Source organism: Saccopteryx leptura, chromosome 5 (genome assembly GCF_036850995.1).
Source record: "Saccopteryx leptura isolate mSacLep1 chromosome 5, mSacLep1_pri_phased_curated, whole genome shotgun sequence".
In the NCBI taxonomy this organism is placed as follows: domain Eukaryota; kingdom Metazoa; phylum Chordata; class Mammalia; order Chiroptera; family Emballonuridae; genus Saccopteryx; species Saccopteryx leptura.
The window spans coordinates 209,861,659-209,885,085 of NC_089507.1; the positions used below are offsets into that span (position 1 = coordinate 209,861,659).

Consider the following 23,427-nt stretch of genomic DNA (forward strand, 5'->3'; position numbering starts at 1 on the left):
AGACCAGAGTTCACAGAACATAGCAGGAAACAGATCTGTCCAGTTTTCAATCCCTCAAATAAAAACAGTGTCGAAGGCCGAGAAGGCCAGAAGTGAGAGAGGTCTCTGGCCAGGATGTATCTGAGGTTAGAGCAGACGGAGAAAACACAGAAGTAAAGTCTATCAGACTTGGTCACTGGCTTCCTATGGGGAATGACACAGAAAAATGAGAAAATAAGCAAAGTTCCGTGCCCGCATAACTGGAAAACGGCAGTGACACTGACATGAAGCTATAACTGTGAAGGGACAGGTTATGGTCAAGGCCCCGTCCAAGACTGGAAACTGGAGGTACTGCTGGTAAAGCTGCCACAGAGACGAGACTGATGAGCTACGGGACTGCCGGCCAGGTTGCGGCAGGCAGCTCGGGCTCTCCTCTTTTACTATGCCTCTAAATCTGCCCCAGCCCAGCCCACACGCGGTCTTCTCTCTGAACTCTCAGCTCTAGTCCTCATTCACATTTTTCTGATTTTCTTCCTACTAGCCAAATCTGCACAGTCACTGAGAGCCAGCATTAGCACGGTGAGCAGGACTAAACTAAAGCCTGCACACTTTTAGAACTACTGATGACCTCAGCCGTAAGAAACAAGTAAATCCAACTTCAGTGGACATATCCCAGGTTATCAACTGACCACTGAACTCATACAAGGTTCCGAGATCTTGTAAGGCTGACTATGTACAAATCTTCAAGCCGCCTTGCCCACCACTTTACTAAGACCAAGAAGAGCCAACCCTGACTGACGTGACATTCCTTCTTCCTGCTTTCAATTTTTTCTCGGTCTTCATCCACTTACCCTGTGATAAGCACCAGCTTTCCATGTGTACTGCTTCTACCTAACCTCCACTCCCCTCTTCCCTGCAGTCCATAGATGTGCCTGAACTGCCTTCCCTCCCTCCTTCTACTCCCGTCACTTAACCAACTCTCAATTCTTTCTGCTACTTTTTCAAGGTATCAGCCCATCTCTATCCCTTCACTACCAGAATACGTAACAGAAACCATCCCTTGCTGGCTAACCAACCTGGAATCTGGCTTTTAGCTCAATTAACTCATGCTCTGAGTCAGGCCCAGTGCTATTTTTCCTAGGAATCTGACTTCAATTTCCCGACCTGGAAGTACTCATTTCCTCCTTCCAACTCCCCAGCATTTTATTTTCTTTCTCTTAAAGCATTTATTTTCCACCTAACACAGTGTGTCCGTAAAGTCATGGTGCACTTTTGACCGGTCACAGGAAAGCAACAAAAGACGACAGAAATGTGAAATCTGCACCAAATAAAAGGAAAACTCTACCAGTTTTATACTTATTCAGTGCAGTTCGATGTGGGCTTACGCACAGATATTTTAGGGCTCCTTAGGTAGCTGTCCCGTATAGCCTCTACAGACTCGTCACTGACTGATGGCCTACCAGAATGGGGTTTCTCCACCAAACTGCCGGTTTCCTTCAACTGCTTATCCCACCGAGTAATGTTATTCCTATGTGGTGGCGCTTCATTATCAACATGCCGATATTCACATTGCACTTTGGTCACGGATTCGAATTTAGCAAGCCACAGAACACACTGAACTTTCCTCTGTACCGTCCACATCTTGACTGGCATGGCCGTGGGCTGCTCCGCTGTATACATGGTGTTACATCATCATCTGCGCATGCGCACATGCTGCCACATCATCCTACAGAAACTGGAAGGGTTTTCCTTTTATTTGGTGCAGATTTCACATTTCTATCGTCTTTTGTTGCTTTCCTGTGACCGGTCAAAAGTGCACTATGACTTTATGGACACACTGTATTATAGCTACTTGTGTTCATAGCTTATCTTCCCTAGTGGACAAGAAGCTCTTTGAGGGTGGTGAATCTGATTTATCTTTGTGATCCTACTACCAGCCCACAAAGGGGAGTTCCTCAATCTTGGGTGAATGATCCTATAATACATAATGTAAATGGTGTGGCAGAGAATACAGACCACCGAGCTAGAAAGCAGCAGACCTGAGAGTGCGACCACAAGTAGATCCTGTCTCTGGATGCAGCCGTCAAGTCAAAAGGTGAAATAAGGCTCTCCAAGATCCTGTCCAACTCTAACACGGCCTGACTTGAATTACTGTCAATCAGTATAAAAAAACAAAACCCAAACTCCCAGCCCCGAGTTCCTGGTTTTTCATCCCCCAAAAACGAGGCACTTTCTCTTCTAGTTTATGTCTATAGAAAAAATATCCTAGAGTGGTAGCATCACTTAATGCTGAAAACTGCAGAGGAGCTGGGACAAGGTCATAGCTAACCCCAATGTTCTAGGAACAGTCCCTGGGCGTCACTTTCCTACCAGGTCAGGGTGGCTTCTGCTGCATCCTTTACCCTCATGGAAGCAGGGTTTGGCTCCTTATCTCCTTTGTATTTGACCTCTTGCTCACTGCTCTTGGACTTACTTCCTGAAATACCCAGTTCCACAATCTCCAGTACTTCCTTAAGACAGTCCTAGAAGCAGAAAAGGCAGATCAGTTTTCAAGGCAGATATAAGAAGACAAGGAAGTACATCAAAGGTTAATAGTTGTGTTTTGGTGGTGGGGCTCTGGTTTCTGTCCCATTTTCTTTAATAGGTATATATTAATGTCATAGTAATATAATAAACTTCTCCCCAATTTCTCTTTAAAGAAATTTGAGTGTTCAGAGTTAGATAAGTAATGATAAATTCAATTTCATTAGTCATAGTTTATATATGATTATCATAGACTATAAATCATGAAAGCCCAACTGAAAGACATAATAATAATCTATTAAACCTGGATGGTTTAAAACATGTTAGATTATCCAAAGGGAAGCTCATCAATTATGGACAGTTTTAAGTAATTTCTGGTATCATAACTTTAGAAACCGTAATGAAAATTACTAAGATTTAATCAACAGAATTATTTTTAAAACTATATAGAGCTCTAAATAAATCTCCAATAAGCTTGATATCTCTTCTTTTATTCACTATAACTGCCTGCCTCCCCATAAGAAAAGCATTACATGGAACAATGGCAGAGAAAGCAGCCTAGATATCTGTGCCTCCTCAAAAGCAGAGAAACTACGGGAAACGAATTTTTAGATACAAGCAACCTTTACAGACCAGCCTTGCTCTAGATTGGCAGCCTGGCCATCAACTGCCCTTCCTGGTTTGGCAATGGGTTACCAAAGTGCCTTCTGGCCATCTCAAGGCTATCATTCTTTCAAGAAAGAGGACATTCCTGATAACTCAGATAAATTAGTCAAATCCCATCTTTCAACAGAACTTCTCAATGTGTTAATTTGCAACCCAAAGAATGACAGTTTTTGAGTTGTGCTCTAAAGGACATATGTTCTGTTGAAATATAACAAGTAGATTCAGTTTAAAGTATGTTACAGTATATAGTATTTAAACTTAGATATTCTCTTTTAAAAGACATTTTCCCAACATACATTTAGTTCCTACTGTTTTTAGACCCAGTAAACTAACCTTTTCATCCAGCATGTCAGGGTGTTCTGTCAACCAGACACAGAGACACTGAAAAGCTGCCACGATCATGGAGTGCAGATCCCGGGAGTGCAGAGGAGCTGGCCGGCTGCACTGGTACACAATGTAGCTGCACACGGAACTGATGGCTCGCTTCCGGTCTCCGGAGTCCACCAGCACCTTCACCTGAGCACATTCGTATGGGGAACACAGTCAGCCAGGAACCATTACACCAATTTCAAAGCATCTGCACTGAGGCTCGGTCTTTCTGAGAATGTGACACACCACAGGAAACATTACTTGGAAAATATTTATTTATATAGCAAATCAGAATATCAGAGGGCATTTTTCTAACCCTAAAATAGTATTTCATTTTAGCATACCTTTTCATGCCCTAAAACCTAAACTCTTGGGATGCGCCTACTCATCACTGCCAGAGATAAAAATAGCTAGCAGTAGAACATGTGCACCCTTTGTAAGCCCCTCACCCACCCTCACAGTGATGCTCAGGGCTACAAAGTCCTGTGCAGCTGCTCAGAGGTATAATCAACATACAGTAAAGTACACATATTTAAAGTGTACAACTTAATAAATTTGACGTAAGTATACACCTGTGAACTATCACCACAATCAAAATGGTAGACATATCCATCACCCCCCAAGTCACCTCGTGCAGCCTGTAACCCTTCCTCTCGCTCCTTGGTCCCCCATTTAGCCATAAAGAAAATGAAATTCTGGCATATTCTATAAAATAAATGTTAGGTGAAAGAAGCCAGGCACTGAAAGTCACATATGGTATGATCTAATTTATATGAAGTATCCAGAACAGGTAAACCCACAGAGATAGTATGGATTGGTGGTCGTCAGGGATGCAGGGAGGGGAGATCAGAAAGAAGCTGCTTAATGGGTATGGAATTTCTTTTTGGGGTGATAAAAATTTTTTGGAACTAGATAGAGATGGTAGTTGCACAAAAATGTAAATGAACTAATAGCCACTGAATTAATTGTTCAGTCTAAAATGATTAGATATTATGTAAATTTCACTTCAATAAAAAAAATAAAATACGTAATGAAATGCAAATAAATGGTCACCCAGTTTTAAGGTTCCACAAAATTGAATAATAGCTGTGAAATAGCCAATTTCCACCTATCTCTGATATTGGAAGATGGAAAAGTCAGAGTCCCAAATGGCTATTTCAGGAAAATTACACTTCCTTTACCAAATTTGTGGTTGTTTCTTAAAATTAGATAATCCTGTAATGGCACAAAGTACCATGCCAAAAAGTTTAAAATACTATTAAAAAAATACAAAGTCAAAAAAGTGAAGATCATTTTGTATTATCTCACTTAGAAACTCACTTCTGCACACTCTGAAAATAAACTATGTTTCGGTATAAACCACCACCGCGATACCCACACCAAGGGGCCAGGAGCTAAGGAAAACGGAGCCCTGGGCCAAGGCTGCTGGGCAAAACCATAGTCTGCCCTTCTCACCTTTGCCAGGCCAGAGAGGAGCTCGAGAGCGGCCAGCGATATGCTCATGTCTTGCCGCCACTGGGAGTTGAGTCTTTGGGTGACGAGATGAATGCTGCGAATCAGTAGCCCAGCAGCTGAATCTGTATTAAGAGCTAGGATATAACCCCAATGCCACATCCCACAGGGAGGGAAAACAACTAAGCGTTAGTAACGAGAAGCACAGCATTGCACCAGGCACAGACCACAGCAGCCACAGTGAGCACGACAGCACCCACAACACTGCTCTGCTCCCCGCCCACTGGCCTGAGCATCAGCCTGACTGAGCAGCAGTGCGTGGGGCACACACACTGGACCAGAGCAGCTTCTAGCTCCCAGCTCACATGGACATCCACTGGGATTTGGCCATTTCAGTATCATTCTTATAATAATGTAAAAGTTTTAAATTTCTAAATTAACTCATAGAAAGTTACATTTAAAAAAACAAAACAAAACAAAACCCCCCCAAAAGACTAATTATTTCCTCAGAATTTTATATGGAGGAAAGAATTCAAATCTTAGAATCTCGTCAGATGCTGGGTATGATCCTAAAGCATCTGCTGAAATTGTTTTCAGAGGTTAAACCATCAAAGGTCACATGCATTGCTTTTTAGAAAACACTTTAACATTTAATTCTCCAAGACTAATTTAGTTCTTCTAAAAAAAATTAAATAACCAAGTCATTGTGATTTTATTTGGCCTCCGGTTCTATATTTTAAAGTAATGACTACTTAGCTAATAATAAATAAGAATAAATTAAATTTATAAAGGAAGCTTTAGGGACATTATACCTGTCGATCCTATCAGAAAGAGGGCAGTGACAACAGAAAAAGGAATGATCATTAAAGAGAGACATTCATGCAACACTAACACAAATCTGGATTTCTTAGTAAAAAATATTTTACGACATTACAAGCAGACCTCACTAACACCAGTTCAAAATGCTGCAACAAACAATAATCACTTCAAACACTTATATTAGAACACACACAATACTGCGAAAGTTTTTTAGTTTAAAGAGTTTTTGAAAGCATAAAAAGTAAACAAATTTTCACCTATAGTAGACTTTAAACCCATGAACATAATGAGTAAGACAACAATTTAAATAACTTCTTTATAAATGTAGTATTTAAATGTGTTTACTATCCACCTAATGACTGTATATATCTGACATGCTCAAGGATACTTATGATTAAAAGTTTAAACTCACATCTAAGAAACTAAATTTCAATCTAGTTGGATTAACACTCACAGATTCAATACACTATTATTTGTGTATAAAAACACAAAGGCACCCAGAAACTCACAGAAGCATAATAGCCAAGGTGAAGAACATCACTGAATAGGGTGTTCTGGCAAATGCGTCCTTACTCCTACTTCAACCCTATAACTGAGAAATCTTACCAGACAGAGTAAGGTATATAGGTTTTAAGCACAAAACAGAGATTCTCCTCTGGTTCTCATCTCATGCCTTCCCCACCCTCACCACACTGCAATGCAATGACTGGTGTCCTGCCGACCCTGCCATCAGACTGGGAGGCACGGCCCACATCCTCTTTGACTCTGGATTACAAGCCCCAGGTACAGAATCCAGAAATGTCTCCTGACCACCCATTCTAATCATTTATGAAATCTAAAACTACCTAGATTCTAACTACTAAAAGTTAGGCTTACATTTACAAGATTTTCATCTTAATCTTTTTATACTAACAGCCCATTATTATACTTTAAATACCAAAAAAAATCATGAACATTAAAACTATGTCAAAAAATGTTTTCCTTATTTGTTTGGTATATCTAGGCATTAACTGTTATTCTATAAACATTTGTGGATTTCAAAAACACAAACATGGCTTACCATAATCTCTTAGCAAAGCCTGAGCGGGTCTTTCACTATCGGGAGTCGTGGGCTCTGTGCTTCCACCACTTGCTGAACTAATACCACTATTAGTGCGACTATGACTCTTCAGGTTATTTTCTCCACCACTCTAGTCAAATAAAAATGAATCAAATATTTGAAGGCTACATCCATAGTTTACTGGTATAAATCATTAAAAGCCATGTTGATGAAATGAACATGCCCACTAAACAGCACAAACTGACACACAGATAAATTAACATGGGATTAAAACTGCTGTGGTGTTTTTGCCCAGACAGGATCTACTGAAGGGTTGTCAAGGGTCTGATGATTATAGGTGCCCATTCTGGGGTCTTCTTTGCTGCTGTTTACAAAGAGCCAGACCAGGACCTTTTCCATCTCCACTGACTAACGACTCTGTGTCCTTCAAGAAATACCCTAGTGCCTCCCAAGCAAAACTTCAGAACAGGAATACAATCTTAAAAAAAACAAACACATACACACACACACACACACACACACACAAATAAACAGTATCTCTCAAATGCAGTTATATCATAAAACAAGAAAATACTATGGTTAGTATAAAGATTAACTCCTATATATATAGGAGCTAACAAAGGTATCTGTAAAGATTTCCCTCATGTTTTCTCATCTAAACACAATTCATTATATCCAGGTCAGTTGATTATTATTAACCACCTACTGGGACATGAAAGTAATCTTCTTAACAATAATTTGATCACCCATCCTACATCCCCACTCCAGTGTACTCCATTAATTTATCTACTCTCTTGCCTCAACTCTGGTATAGGGACCACTTATCCTGGAGACAGAAGCAGGGACACTGGGAGTCTCCAGGCAGCTTTTTGATTTAGAAGCACTGGTGCTTTGGGAGACCTTCACACTGTGATCCAGAGGGCCTAGGCAGAGCTAATGAGATGAAAAAGAGTAAACTAGATGCTTACTAAGAGCCAGCACTAGATCTACTAGGGATGGAGAAAATTATGGAGTAGGGGGCCTGTTCTAGATTATTCCAGCCAGTTCACCAGCACAGCAAAAGTAAGAAGTTTAAGTAGATACTGTCCAGAAATAAAGACTGTGTTTGGTTGGAATTTCTCTCTTGCAATCTCTCTCAGGAACCTGATTAAGAGTTTAAGAGGCACTGAAAGGTCAGAAGCCTTAAAACATCTGATATTGTAAAATAGACTCCTTCTGCGTCAATAGCTGAACTTAAAAAAAATGCCCTTAAAAATCATGAAGACAGATATTTTGGAATGAAATGTACATAAAATCAGAAGCTGATATTCCCTGACAGATTACATGAGATATATTCTTACCATCTCCATTTGGCAACCAATGGCTTCTAAAAGTGCTGAATCTTGAACAATATTTAACATTGCCCCTGCAATAGCAATAGAAAAATACATTTTATTTAAATACATGACAAGAATACTAAAATGCCTAAAATAATTCAATTAACAACAGAGATATGATTTTAGCTGAGTGTTCCTGAAATTTCCATAAAATTACCAACAAATCTGTTGACTTGTCAGAAAAGATACCCTTTAAAAATATCCTAATTCTGACCTGTCCCAAAAGTTTTAAAACCACATTTTTCTAAAATAAATCTGAAGGTCAAACTTCACTTTACATAAAAACATTACCACTATCAGATTTTTTTTTTTTTTTTTTACAGAGGCAGAGATAGACAGGGACAGACAGACAGGAACGGAGAGAGATGAGAAGCATCAATCATCAGTTTCTCGTTGCGCGTTGCGACTTCTTAGTTGTTCATTGATTGCTTTCTCACGTGCCTTGACCGTGGGCCTTCAGCAGATCGAGTAACCCCCTGTTGGAGCCAGCGACCTTGGGTCCAAGTTGATGAGCTCTTTGCTCAAGCCAGATGAGCCCGCGCTCAAGCTGGCGACCTCAGGGTCTCGAACCTAGGTCCTTCCGCATCCCAGTCCGATGCTCTATCCACTGCGCCACCACCTGGTCAGGCTATCAGATATTTTTTAATTGTTATAAAAGACCAAGTATTAATACCTCAATTCCAGGGCTTGCTCATGGCTGCATATTCTGAAGGCCAGATGCCTTTAGAATAGAATGTATTTATTATCAAGGAACTCACAGCCCCAGAAAGGCTAGGACAGAAACAAACCGTTGAGCCTAGCACACTGCTCCTCAGCCCAGTGGGAGGGTACTCCTGTCCACAGGGAATAAAGACAGGACAGACACAGATCTGCCAATCTGTGTCAAGAGTGCCAATGGATTCTTCTTTGGAATGTATAAGGGAGCACTTCAGAACAAAGGTAAGGCAAAACTAAATACTTTATCAACTGTGTAGAAAGTATCTGATTTCAAGTGATGTTATTTGAAGAACTTAAAATAGTACAACTTGAAGGCTCTCTCATATCAAGAGTTAACCTCTGTTCCTTCCACTCCTTATTTATTCCACCTTTTCACTGCATAACACTTTATCCTTCCTGAGCACCCACTCCCACAAATATTGCCATCACTTCTTCACCCATCGTTTCCTACCTACAGTGACATTCTAAGCTCGTTTCCGCCTCTTCAAATCCTGCCCTACAGGATCCAGTTTCACTTCTACTTCTATCTATGAAGTCTTCCTTACTCTTTTGGTTTCTTCTCTCTCAACACTACACACATTCAACATGACACGTGACCAGCACTGCCTCCTGCTCTTTGTGAGGGTATCCCAATCTCTGCGATGAGACTATCCAAGGATAAAGGCTTCCCTGGTTGTTCCTGCAGTATTCCAGTCCTCCCATCAGCACTTGCACCTAGGGCCATGCTCTCGCCTTGTTTAGATGAATGCCAGCAAGTACAGTAAGAGATAGTTGCGGTACTCAAGTTGAGAGCTAACGATGGCTTAAAACATGGCAGTGGCTACATGATTGTTTAAGGGAAAGAATCAGTATGGATAGGAGACCATCCATACTGGTAGAAAACAATAGGAAAAGGGAGGAAGCACAGCAAAAGCTACCCTTCAATCTCCTCTTTGGCAGAAATCTGACTCGGCTTCCAGAATTACACCCACCTCAAAATATTTTCATATGTAGGGAATGGGCAAGAGGAAGAGGCAGAAGAGGGGAAGAAAGAGAAAAGAAAGGGGTGAGGAAGAAAAGAGAGTAGAGAGAAAAGAAAAGAGGAAGGGCAAAAACAGAAAAACAAAGAACACAAATCAAACTAAGCAAAAATGACCTAGTGAGACAATTAAAATGCTTTCCTCACCTCACTTCACCCGTTTGAATTTTGTCACATATTAAAGCAAACAAATTCTGCTTCTGATTCAGAGTAAGTAGAGCTATATCAGACTTGAGCTCTCATCACTGACCCCTGCGGCCCAGCATGCCTGCAGGCAAAAATACCAGTTTTCACTTACAAAATATATATTTATATTAACACAAACCTAGTATCATTTGAGTGTTGTTGGGGTCCGTTTCCGTTTGCAAGGCACCTATTAGTATATTCACAAGTCTCAACTTCAGGGACAAGAAAGTTATTGGTTTATCATAAGAAGAGCTGTCATCATTACTAAACTTTCCTTCCAGAACCACCTATGAAAGAAACAAATAATATGTCATGCTGATTGCTGGGGTACATGATGCCCCTGTAGGGACTGACACAGTGGGGAAGAGCAGATCAGTTGGACAAGCAAGGCTTTCTATCTGGCTAATATCAGCTACTGTACAGTCTGTCACTAACTCAAGAACATACAATATCAGGTGTCACTTGCCTATCACTGCTTGAAACAGTAGGGCAGGCATGCTGTCCGACTGACCGAAGAAATGTCCACAACAAATCAATTGTGTTGATTCACTTGAAATATATACTTAAAAACATGTTTTTGAAAGCACCTGTTCCATTTTTAGAAAACAATTTGACTCGAATTAGCACACAAAACAGAACAGAGACCATAAAAAACTTTAACAAAACATTACCTCAGATTTGACTGTGCCGAAGTGATGAGGGAGGGGTAACAAAGAAAGTAGGATATTAATGGAAGATCTTCTCAATTCTGTTGGATTTACATAGCTTTTGAATTTGGAGAGTTCTCTGCCAAAAAAAATAGCTATTAGTATTTCCAAACTAAAGTATATTTTTAGCTATTGCCAAATATACATGATGCCAATTTTTCACAATAAAAGCGCTGGGTTTGGTTTCATAAAGAATGCACTACTTTCCCCTGAGTTTATATTCTGCAGTGAGAGAGAGAGGGAGTGTGTGTGTGTGTGTGTGTGTGTGTGTGTGTGTGTGTGTGTTAAACTGCTATTATGAACTTAAACTAGAATCTGATTAATTGATTTTAAATATAAGGTCTACTCTACAAAATTAGGATTTCCAGGTTGGAGTTGCTCTTACCCCTCCAAACCAGGCCAAAAAATGATTCAACACACCCATGGACAAATCAGAACTGAGGGAGCTCCAGGATAAGGTGGGTCTGGATATTCTACTCATTTAATGGGACCTGAGTCCCCTTGGACTGTGAAGACAACTGGACAGGATAAATTAGGGAACTGGGAAAGAACCACCAAAACAACAGGCCAAAACCAACAAATGATATACTAATATAAAATGACAGCTTACCTGTCAGGCAAAATGGTTTCAAGAGCTGAAATAAAGTAAGGAACCACAACATCAATCCCTTTCAAGTCACAGCAGAACAAAGGAGGGGAGTTTAGAATAACGCTGGCCAAGACAGGATGGCACACATAATCATTTATCTGCAAACCTTGAATTAAAAGCATGTAAAATCTAGGAAAGCAAGAAAAAAATTTTAAACAAACTGCTTGATCAGTTGTTTCCATAATTATTAATATTTTCTACATAGTCATCTGAAAGTCTATTCCCACTCTTCACTATCTGACCTTTAAAAGGCATTACTGAAGTTAGCACAATTCAGAAATACACTAAGAACCGAATTATCTTTCCTAATGAAAATAAAATATTCACTTCTATTACACCTTCTTGAAGTGTTAAAGCCTTGCAACTCAAATTTACAGATGCCTACAAATGAAACAACCAAACTAAACAAATGGCTGCAGTAATTATCAATAAACTGGGAATGACCGGATGGAGTTCTGCATCAGTAACATTTTGCAGCATTGCACAAATCCTGAAAAGAAAAGTTTTGTCTTTTTCCCTATGACCCATAATTTTTGGGGAGACAATGAAAAAAAGAAACCTCACTTGATGCTGCATTCATGATATGAAGGTCACTCTGCATAAGACTCCTTATAGGAATATATCTAAAGTATACCTTACACTGTGTGCACCTTACTTTTAACCTGCTCCTCTAACCCACAATCAACTAAGCACTCAACCTTCCATCATTCAAGAGCAACTACACTGGTATAGTCTTCTACTTCTATTAGGCATGTTTTGCTTTGCAAAATCTTCTGAAATAACTTCCCTACCTCCTGGTCATTGCTCAACACATTTTGACCCATCCGTTCCCCTAGAACCAAACTAAAACCATGTTAGCAAATAAACAAAGGCCTCTTAATTGCTAAATCCAGAAGACAACTCTAAGTCTTAATTTACCCTGTCTTTTTAAAGCATGCAAACCTCTCATTACTCCCTTGTTCTCTCCTTATTCTTCTGACTTCTATATGGCTCTTCCTCTCATTCCACCTGCCTTCTACTATTGGTGTTCCTCAGGCTGCCAACCTCAGTTCTCTAAGCTGTACTTTCCACTAACCTGGTGTTACACACCACTTAAGCCACAGAATATAATCAAATTAGTCTCTACCCCAGGGGTCCCCAAACTACGGCCCCCGGGCTGCATGCGGCCCCCTGAGGCCATTTATCCGGCCCCACCGCACTTCTGGAAGGGGCACCTCTTTCATTGGTGGTCAGTGAGAGGAGCATAATTCCCATTGAAAAACTGGTCAGTTTGTTGATTTAAATTTACTTTTTCTTTATTTTAAATATTGTGTTTGTTTTTTTACTTTAAAATAAGATGTGTGCAGTGTGCATAGGGATTTGTTCATAGTTTTTTTTTAGTCCAGCCCTCCAACGGCCTGAGGGACAGTGAACTGGCCCCCTGTGTAAAAAGTTTAGGGACCCCTGCTCTACCCCATACCTCTCACCTGAGCACGACATTGATTAGCCAGAAGCATATCGCATACCTGATGGCAAGGCAGGTCTACTGATGTACTGCAGTACTCCCTGTGCACAGTATCTGGCATATTTGTTGACAAATACCCAAAAGCACCTCAAGTTAAAAAGGTTCAAAACTAAGCTCATCGTTGGACCCCTCACAAAGTTGTTTTTTTGGCTGGTTATGCTACCACCCATCCAGTCTCATGGACCAATCAGCTCATGGTCTTAGCTGTCTTCCTTACCATTTGTGGTATCTCCCCATTCAATATTCTCCCTCCTGAGACCTGTACCCACACACTCATGGGTATGCCAGCATTCCAAGTGACCTACCCTCACAGCCACAGATGACTAGACCAGAGGTAAATACCTGATTAATCAGATTCTCTTGTGCAGGATTCTGAAGGTAGAATTCAGAGATGCTAATTGGCCCTGCTGGTCACCTAGATCAAGGCCATGAAAACTGAGAATCTAAAGCCCTGGCAAGTTAGCTCAGTTGGTTAGAGCATCATCCAGAAATACCAAGGTTGCAGGTTCGCTCCCCAGTCAGGGCACATACAGGAGGCGACCAATGAATGTACAACTAAGTGGAACAACAAATGAATACTTCTCTCTCTCTCTCTCTCTCTCTCTCGGTCTCTCTAAAATCAATCAAATTTTTAAAAAATGAGAACTTAGAAGAACACTCTAATATAAGAAAATAATCTGCAAAGAACAATGAACCAGTTCTGGAAGACCATGAAGACAGAAAAACCAGAAAGAAAGAAAACCCATTCTGGTCCTTGAACAGTTTCTAGACCCTGGCCCCTGCCCTTCATGAGGTCCTGTTGCATATGCTGATCTTAGAATGTATTAAATAGCACTAGTTTCTCATAACTGATTCCTCTTTTGCTTAAGTCATGTTGAGAGGGTTTTCTGTTTCTTAAAACCATAGAGCCTATTAAGACACCTGTGATTAGTTCCCTAAACAAACCATTCTGTTTCATAGCTATGCGTCTCTGTACTTTGCTCCCTCTGAGTCAGCTGAATCCTCTCTCCTAAAACCTACCAGGTACACCAGGGGTAGTCAACCTTTTTATACCTACAACCCACTTTTGTATCTCTGTTAGTAGTAACATTTTCTAACTGCCCACTGGTTCCACAGTAATGGTGACTTATAAAGTAGAAAAGTAACTTTATTTTATAAAATTTATAAAGCAGAGTTACAGAGTACAGGTAAATATAATAATTATTTACCAAGTACTTTATGTTGGATTTTTGCTAAATTTGGCAGAATAAATCTTTATAAAACAACTTACTATAGTTAAATCTATCTTTTTATTTATATCTATTTATACTTTGGTTGCTTCGCTACCGCCCACCATGAAAGCCGGAACGCCCACTAGTGGGCAGTAGGGACCAGGTTGACTACCACTGAGGTACAGACATCTGAATGCTCCTGCTGATTCTAACAATACTTCAGCAGCTGTGTGAATGATTAGTTGAAAAGGGCAACAAAAATAGGAAGCCATTACAAGTTAATTTCAGAAAAAAGTGAAAGGCCTAAAATGTCTTGGTGGGAACAAAGCGAAGAGATTAGAAAAGGGGTTAAGCAGCAGAAAGGCAGAAGCTGGTTGACCAACGAAAGATATAGACATGGACGAGTGAAGTCTAAAATGACTCCTAGTTTCTGGCATGCACAACTAACTGAATAGATGCCAGAGCCATTCATGAAGATTGGCTGAAGTCATAAATTCAGATAAGATGACCCCTACTCAATTCACTATATGCTACCGATCCTCAGTAAGTCCAGCACAACCATTCAATCCTCTGTAACTCTTTGCCAAACCCAGGGTTAGGGTATGCTGCTTCTTCCTTTGACGCCCACAGCACTGTACCTATGTCTCCCTCGGCTTCCTATTACTACTGGATCGTTGTTACTTTTGTACATGGCTTTGCTCATTTGAGAAAACAAGCTCATTAGAGGCAGGATTACAGTTAACATTTATGGACCATCTATAGTGTCTAATACTGTGCTAAAAATGTATTTAAAAATTAGTACAGTCCTTCCAAATCTCTCCATAATTTATAAGTCAAACAAAATAAAATAATAATTCTAAAATAAAAAGGGTCTTAAGGATCTTTACCAAATCTAACAAGGCAAGTCAAATGGAAGAATTCAAGCAAAAATTTCAATTACTTACAGATGTTTGCAGGTATTCTAAACCAACATTTACTTAACAATTCAGCCTACCAAGCCATGCTACAGTTTAGTTTCACTATCCAAACTATATAAATGGAAACATAAACAACAAAAAAATTCTAAGACCTGGATAAATAAGCTGGCAGAATCTCTTCTCCAGTCTTCTTGCTACAAAAAATCCTACACAGTGTCCCACAAGCCTCAGCTCTTCCTGCTTCATAGTTATCAGGAAATTCACTTGCATCAAACATAGGATTGGAAACCATGGTGTCTGTGGACATTTGTGACCCTTTCCGCCGAAACTCCATGCTAGCTTGTGTTGTAATGGCTGGGGAGAGAAAAGGAGGGTTTTATTATATTTGTCAATATGCAAATAGGCTCATGGGACCCTGGACACAAAGATCAAATGTTGATGTCATTAAATAGCTACTTAAATAGAATCCAATAATTCTTTCATTTAGCAACTATGTCTTAATTGTTTTTAAGGGCTCTCTGAAATCTTCTTGGAAAAGGGGTAACAATTTACCGTGGTATTATTGTCAGTTTAACGAATTCTACAAGAAGTATTTTCCAACTGAATTTTTAATCAACGAAGTACAATTGTATATATCTGTAGTCTTATATACACAGAATTTGGCTTTTTTATTATTTATTCTGTGCTTAACTTCCCCTACAGAATGATGCTTAAACATTAAGAAAAATAGCTACTGCAATTTCCACATTACCCCAGATGAACATTATTGTTGAATGGGCAATCCCATGCCAGTTTGGCTACTGTAGGGAGAGGGAAGGTATGGATGAGAAATGGGTAGGGAGGAAGAGAGCGAGTTCCCACCACCCACCCAACTTCAAAACACACACCAAAGAATCGCCCAACCAAGCAAAATGAGAATGAATTTTAACAACCACAGACAGCAGCTAACTGGAGGTTGATAAATCAGAAAGTTGGACTGGTAAGAAAAATTATCATGGTCATTTGTTGTCACTGAAATAGAAGCCCTTTGAAAGTTGCTTTTAACAAAAGATTTCACAGTGTACTGAAAATCACTCTGAAATTTTTTGTCACTCTACATGAAATGTTTTAATTATTTCATAATAGATTTAACAGAATGCAGAGTCAAGTATAAAATCTTTATGCAACTTCCCATGAGCCATTTTTAGTCCTGAATAAGCTATCCAGCAATAATACATTTAAAAAACACTACATGCAGAATGCATACAAATCAAACATTAAATCTGTATAAAAATAAGCTTAAAGCTTTAAAAACAAAAAAAGCCAAAACACAGTTAGTGCAAAATCCTTGAATTCATGACATGACCAGACTAGTGTACAGAAATAATGGGACTGATTCAGGCAGATTAATTTGCTTTTGCCAACAATCTTCCCCATTCAAAACACAGAAAAATATTTTTCTTCCCAAGTGCAAAAACTACAAGAGACAATGACAATCAAATTTTTTAATGGAATTATGAAAAAAATAAAAACATGACTGCAATTAAGGAGAAGCTTCTGGTTCCTACTTACAAGATTTATAAGAAAGAAGAATTTGGATAAAAGATGCTGCAAGATAATAGAAATAAATGGAAACAAATCAAAGGAGAGCAGTAATTATAAAATACTTTAAAGATGGTGAAATTTTACAATAAGTTAAGAAGCTTTTTAGCTTTTTAAAAGTTAGATTAAAAGCTTTATGATACCACAAGCTAGTTCAAAAACATAGGAAATTGTGCATTCAGATCCAAAATTATAATTTTTGTATCATGCAAAAGAAATGAACAAAGAAAATTACATAACTACAAAAGAATTGAGGTTTTGAACTGCCTATAACGTGCATTAAAATTTTAGTTCATTAACCCTTCCCAGCTCAATGTTACTTTTACAAAGCACAGTGTACTGTCAAGTCAATCTAAAGCTAACCAGTTCATTGAAGTCGACCTTTTAAGTTAGAGGTGAACTGCATGGCAGAAGTCCTTGATGACAGCCAGTACTTAGAAATCAGACTAACAGTGTTAATGTTCCCAAACCTCCCACCTCTGCCAGGACTTCAAGAGTGGTGCCCAGCAGCACTCTAACCCATTCAACTATGTGGACACCTCCTATCTCCAGGGCAATGTAACAGTTTTTCTCATCTCCGAACACTAGGCAGGGAAGAGAGGTTTCTATCCTTTCCCCACCAAGGAAAATGGTAAAGAGTTAAAAGTAAGAATTTGCCCACATATGATCCAGATTCTGACTTCTATCTTTTGGCACAAGAGGATGAGAAAAGCTGTTACAAAACCCCTACAGAGCAGGAAGATCTTTAAGTTCCCTTTACGCAAGCCCACCAAAGAGGCAGCAGGCTGAACCTTTCTGGATTCAGGGATTTCAATGTCAACAGCTTGATACTCCGAAGTTACACTGTAAGAATTGCATCTCAATACAAATAAAATTATGACTGACTCATTTTAGAAAATACAAATTAATAAATAAAAACATGACTCAGAAAATTCAAAATATAAAACACACAAACATAAAATATAAGCCAAATATGGTTTTTAAGTTTTCATTTAGTCGTTATAAGTACATTTACTTATCCATAAGCAAGCATTATTTTCGAACTTGTAAATAAAAATGGAAATGGTAGAATATAGTGTCTGAATTTAAACAAAATAAACAAAGGAAACCCTAAACTCAACCATGCAATCTCAAATTATATTCCTGAAAATGTCTTTACAGTTACAACTTTTCTAAATTATGTAAAAGATATGTAAGAATATCCAAAATACTTGTGTGTATGTAATGCTAACAGACACTGACCTATGTAGCTCTGAGGTGATAGTACAGAGTGGCAAGAATACATTTCTGAAAGAAAGCAGTGACCTTGGTGGCCACTAGTTTTATCTCTGAAATTAACGTTCTCCCTAGAGATGCATCAACCAATGCAATTGGCCTCCTTTTACCTCAAGCTCTTTCCAACCCCACTGCAAAAGTGCTTTCTTACCAAACCACCAATACACTCATGAAGGTGGACAGCACAGTGCCTGGCCCAAAGGAATTCAGCTCATTAAATGATAACCATTATTATTAGGCAGCTCTATAAGACATGACATAAACATTTAGTACTTTCTGTACTAGCCTACACTCCCAGCCCACACCCTATGCAATTACTTCCAAATATAATGGTATGATAAAATAAATGATTTTATTTAGATGGTGTTTCATTTCTGTAATAAAATCTAAATAAAGATATCAGGGTTGAATTAAATTATTAATTTCCCACCAGTCTTAATCAGTTTCAAAACAAATGGTATTTTGGAGGGTGTACCCTTGGAATAAAGTTCTCTAGACTAACACCTGCAAGGTCTTTTGTGAAGTAGAGGTTTTCTGATATTTACATGTACTAATGAGTGAATGGTTGTCAGAATCTAAGAAAACACTTCTTGTGAATAAATTTCTAGTCAAAATATTTAATTCTTGGTATCATTATTATTATCCTGGCTGACATAAAGGGAACTTCCAAGTCACCTACTGAAAGGAATTTGATTTAACAACAAAAATGGCTAACCTGAAGTGTGTCTAATAAAACCAGACAGAAGCCAAACCACATAGAACAAACATAAAAAGGACAGGTAGCAAAACTTCCAAAATTCTCCTACTTCAGCTGGAAGGGGTTAAGCACAAGACATTGCTTTGTCAGAGAAAGAGAACTTTTTAAAGATACATATTAATCTTGCAGGTAGGAAAGTTAAAAAGAAAAGAAAAAGGAAAGAAAAAATGGTAACATATTTCTTGAGCAATATTTACCAGTCATGCTGCTGTCTCTGTTTATCCCATTATGAAGTTTACAGTGAACAAATGCTGCATCAAACAACCATGATCCAAAGAGATTCAAGATGCTGTTAACCTTTGGTCTCCGAGGGGCAGGCAGTGGCCGGGGTTCCGAACTAGTCTGATTTGGACTTGACAGAGGAGAAGTGGAGGATGTTTGGTGTTGAACTTTCGAGGCATGAGCAGTACTAACCTATTGGAAGGACACAAAAATATACCCACACTCATGAAAAGTTCTAGAGAACAGCAGAACTTTTTTAAAAAGATGGCAGATTAAGAAGTCAATGTTATACGGCATAATAATGGCAACAGAAACTCTTACTGTGCTTGTCTTCATGGTAGCCTTATTCACAGTAACAGCCCGGTGCCTCCGGTTATGTGGTGGGGTGGTACTGACAGCAGTGCTCTGAGGCATACTTAATCTATTCACGGGTGTGGGAGGGGCACTGTCGGATCGGGGTCTAGAAATGCCTTTAAGAGAAGACAAAAGGAGTTATTCTCCATAGTTCAAAATACATGGTCAAAAAATCTTCCTTAAGCAACGCCAGTGAATGCTCAGTACTGACTACAACAGAGACTGCTAGTAGCTTCCTAGTATCCATTCGCCCTCTCATCCTGAGTTACAGAACACAAATTTTAGCTGGACATGGCTACCCAGAATAAACAACTGTATCTTCAAGCCTCCCTTACAGTTAGATGAAGTCATGTTCTGACCATAGAGAAGTGGGTAATATTGGGTGAATATTCCAAAGAATCTCCTTAAAAAGACCAATCAAGGACCTGGCCACATGGCTCAGTGGATAGAGCATTGGTCCCATGTGCCAAGGTCATGGGTTCAATCCCCAGTTGGCACACATGAGAAGCAACCAATGAGTGCAAAACTAAATGGAGCACTAAGTGGAATGAGTTGATGCTTCTCCCCCACCCCATCTCTCTCAAATCAATGAAAAAAAATTTAAAGCCATGGAGTGCCCCAAGATGGAAGTGCCTTGGGTCCCAGACAATGATGCAGATGCTATAGTAGCCCTGGGCTTAACACATGTGCATAAACTGTCTTGATTCAACCATTAGTACTTTTGGTTGTTATGTGGCAATCAAACTTAAATTGAACTAATACAGGGGTGGGCAAAAGTAGGTTTAGAGTTGAAAGTCTGCAAAACACAAGTGTTCTTATACTTTTATTATTGTATCATTTGTATTATAATTGTAAACCTACTTTTGCCCACCCTGCATATTACCTATGTTTTATATATATATATATATGCACATACACACACACCTTTTTAAAAATTTATTGACTTTTAGAGAGACAAAGGGAGAGAGGGGGAGAGAAAGAGAGAGAAAGAGAGAGAGAGAGAGAGAGAGAGAGAGAGAGAGAGAGATCGATTTGTTGTTCCACTTATTTATGCATTCATTGGTTGATTCTTATATGTGCCCTGACCAGGGATCAAACTTAAAGCCTTGGCATAGCGAGATGACACTCTAACCCAGGGGTCGGGAACCTATGGATCACAAGTCAGATGTGGCTCTTTTGATGGCTGCATTTGGCTCGCAGACAAATCTTTAATAAAAATAATAATAATGTTAAAAAATATAAAACATTCTCATGTATTATAATCCATTCATTTCCTACTGCTCATGTTCATGGTTGCAGGTGGCTGTAGCCAATCACAACTGTCCTCCAGGACAACACCAAATTTTTATTGGATGATGCGTAACGTACATGGGTCTTTGTATGGCTCTCATGGAATTACATTTTAAAATATGTGGCGTTTATGGCTCTCTCAGCTAAAAGGGTTCCCGACCCCTGGTCTAACCAACTGAGCTACCGGCCAGGGCCACCTATGTAATAATATTGACAAGTACACATAACAAATATTTTAGAAAATGATACATATTAAATATCATTGCCTTTCAATAGGTAAAAGAAAGTATGACTTTTCATATCTCTAAAATGGAAAAACAGTTCACAAAAGGTACAACTTGCCTCCTTATGATAAAAATAAGAATGATACCGAAAGCATTTGAATCTATATTTTCTTAGATTACCAGTGAGAATAAATACTGTTCTCTTTTGTAAATCTTTTTCATATCCTTTGTCCATTTATCTACCAAGCCTTATCTTTTTCTTAACATTGTGTGGTCTATTTCTATAAAGACAACAAAAACTCTCTATTATATTTTATTGCAAATAATTTTTCCTAGTTTGCTACTTGTAATCAAGTCTGTTCATCTTTTTCTTTGGGCTTTCATAAGTTTCCAAAACTAGATTCTAGAGTTATCTGAATGTAGCTCTTCAAACATCTACCAACATACACAAAATTCACCTAAGAAAGCATCCACCAGACAGCTGATTCCACGCATGGCACGAAAAAATATTTGAGGCAGATGTTTAAGGCAGGGATACTGATTCAATTCTTGTGGCATTCCGCTCACATTCAAGAACTGCTCCTGAAATTTGGGAGTAGAGCTTATAATGGCTGGGTTACTCAAATCCACAGGATTACTATCAAAAGAGAGAGAAGAATGAATTACACATTTAGAAGTTTCTTCAGTAATAAATTGCATGCGATCTATTTTAAGGTTAGGGCTGTTTGTGTTTAATTCAGAGAGGAGACTAATCTGTACTTAACAAGCTAGGGATTCAAACATCAGCACTTCTTTACAGAAGATCTGCCGTGTGTTTACATAAAATCACTCTGTACATTCAGAGAATGAAAATCAAAATATGACTAGAAATGTTTAATTTTTTAATAGTACACATGGGTATTTATCTAATATATTTGGATTAAGCAATGGAATAAAAATTGTAAATAAATCAATAAGAACTCTAAGAAAAAATTTTTACTTTTATTTTTTAATTTTATTTAGAAAATTAAATTTAATGGAGTGATATTGATCAATAAAAGTACAAAATTTTACTTTAATATTAACATATTTAGTTTTTAAAAAACTATTTTAGGCTCTGGCTGGTTGTCTCAATGGTAGAGCATGGGCCCAGCATGTGGATGTCGCAGGCACAAGAGAAGCAACCGTTTGCTTCTCCACCCCTCCGCCCTCCCCCTTCTTTCTCTCGATCTCTCTTTTCCCCTCCTGCAGCCATGGCTCTGTTGGAGCAAGTTGGTCCTGGGTACTGAGGATGGCTCCATGGCCTTGCCTCAGGCGCTAAAATAGCTCAGATGCAGAGGAATGGCCCCAGATGGGCAGAGCATCACCACACAGGTTGTTGCTGGGTATATCCCAGTCGGGGCACATGTGTGAATCTGTCTGTCTGCCTTCCCACTTCTCATTTAAGGGGAAAAAAAACTATTTCAAAATTGAAATTTGTGTTTGTGTTCATGTGTGTGTGCTTAAGCCATGCATTTCAAAACAATACATTTAGACTTGAGTTATTTTTTTTTTGTATTTTTCTGAAGCTGGAAATGGGGAGAGACAGTCAGACAGACTCCCGCATGCGCCCGACCGGATCCACCCGGCACGCCCACCAGGGGCGAAGCTCTGCCCACCAGGGGGCGATGCTCTGCCCCTCCGGGGCATCACTCTGCCGCGACCAGAGCCACTCTAGCGCCTGGGGCAGAGGCCAAGGAGCCATCCCCAGCGCCCGGGCCATCTTTGCTCCAATGGAGCCTTGGCTGCGGGAGGGGAAGAGAGAGACAGAGAGGAAGGAGGGGGGGTGGAGAAGCAAATGGGTGCTTCTCCTATGTGCCCTGGCCAGGAATCGAACCTGGGTCCCCCGCACGCCAGGCTGACGCTCTACCACTGAGCCAACCGGCCAGGGCAAGTTATGTTTTTTGTGTAAATAATTTTAAATATTTCCACTAAAAATAGATTTAGATTTCTACTCAAAATGTTCTGCTTAGCTATCCACTAAATGACCTCTTCAACTCAAAGTGATATTGTTAATAAACCTACAGGCAGCCTCTAGAAAGAATTTCCACTAGCTACAAGGCCAGAACAATCAGGCTTAGAAACACAAATCAGTGGTTTAAAGATGTTCTGCCCTCTGAAACCTCTTCTTCCATCCACTCAGACTCTTAATTGCAAGTAGGAACAAGGGAGCATACATATGGGCGTCTAGTATTAGTAGATTGTATCCATAGATCTGCACTTCTATTGGGTAGAGGAGCTAAGTCTAGTAGCAGTGCCAGATAGCTTATAATAGCTTCTCCGCAGGGAAACTTGAAATAATTTTACTGGCATACAAATATTAGAGAACAGATTCAAAAAAATAAAATGTGAAATGAGAATGGGTAATAAAGGATATAGATCAAATCATAGAAACTGCATTCCTACAGCCCCCAATGCCCTTTACATCTGACATGTGGAGAGCCAGTTAAAAAATCCAGATTCAACCTAGTTTATTGAAACAGAACCTCTAGGTGGGGCCTAAAGAGCAAGGTGGCCAAGCACAAACAAGTCCAAGGACAAGCATTTCAGAAC

At 39.3% G+C, this 23,427-nt stretch overlaps 1 protein-coding gene across 4 annotated transcripts in view; it reads right to left on the reverse strand.

Moving 5' to 3' along the window:
- RALGAPB (Ral GTPase activating protein non-catalytic subunit beta) overlaps positions 1-23,427 on the reverse strand; it is a 71,037-nt gene that overhangs the window by 24,836 nt on the left and 22,774 nt on the right. For 2 of the 4 annotated variants that reach the window (XM_066387828.1, XM_066387829.1), the window contains exons 7-18: positions 21,315-21,493; positions 19,310-19,458; positions 18,964-19,180; positions 15,306-15,507; positions 11,483-11,650; positions 10,837-10,951; positions 10,305-10,452; positions 8,209-8,273; positions 6,860-6,998; positions 4,993-5,126; positions 3,502-3,684; positions 2,350-2,501 (exon numbers count right to left, since the gene is read on the reverse strand). In XM_066387828.1, the coding sequence (XP_066243925.1) occupies positions 2,350-2,501; positions 3,502-3,684; positions 4,993-5,126; positions 6,860-6,998; positions 8,209-8,273; positions 10,305-10,452; positions 10,837-10,951; positions 11,483-11,650; positions 15,306-15,507; positions 18,964-19,180; positions 19,310-19,458; positions 21,315-21,493 (1,851 nt within the window). The remainder of the gene's footprint in view (positions 1-2,349; positions 2,502-3,501; positions 3,685-4,992; positions 5,127-6,859; positions 6,999-8,208; positions 8,274-10,304; positions 10,453-10,836; positions 10,952-11,482; positions 11,651-15,305; positions 15,508-18,963; positions 19,181-19,309; positions 19,459-21,314; positions 21,494-23,427) is intronic. The other 2 variants (XM_066387831.1, XM_066387830.1) reach the window with 2 other exon arrangements.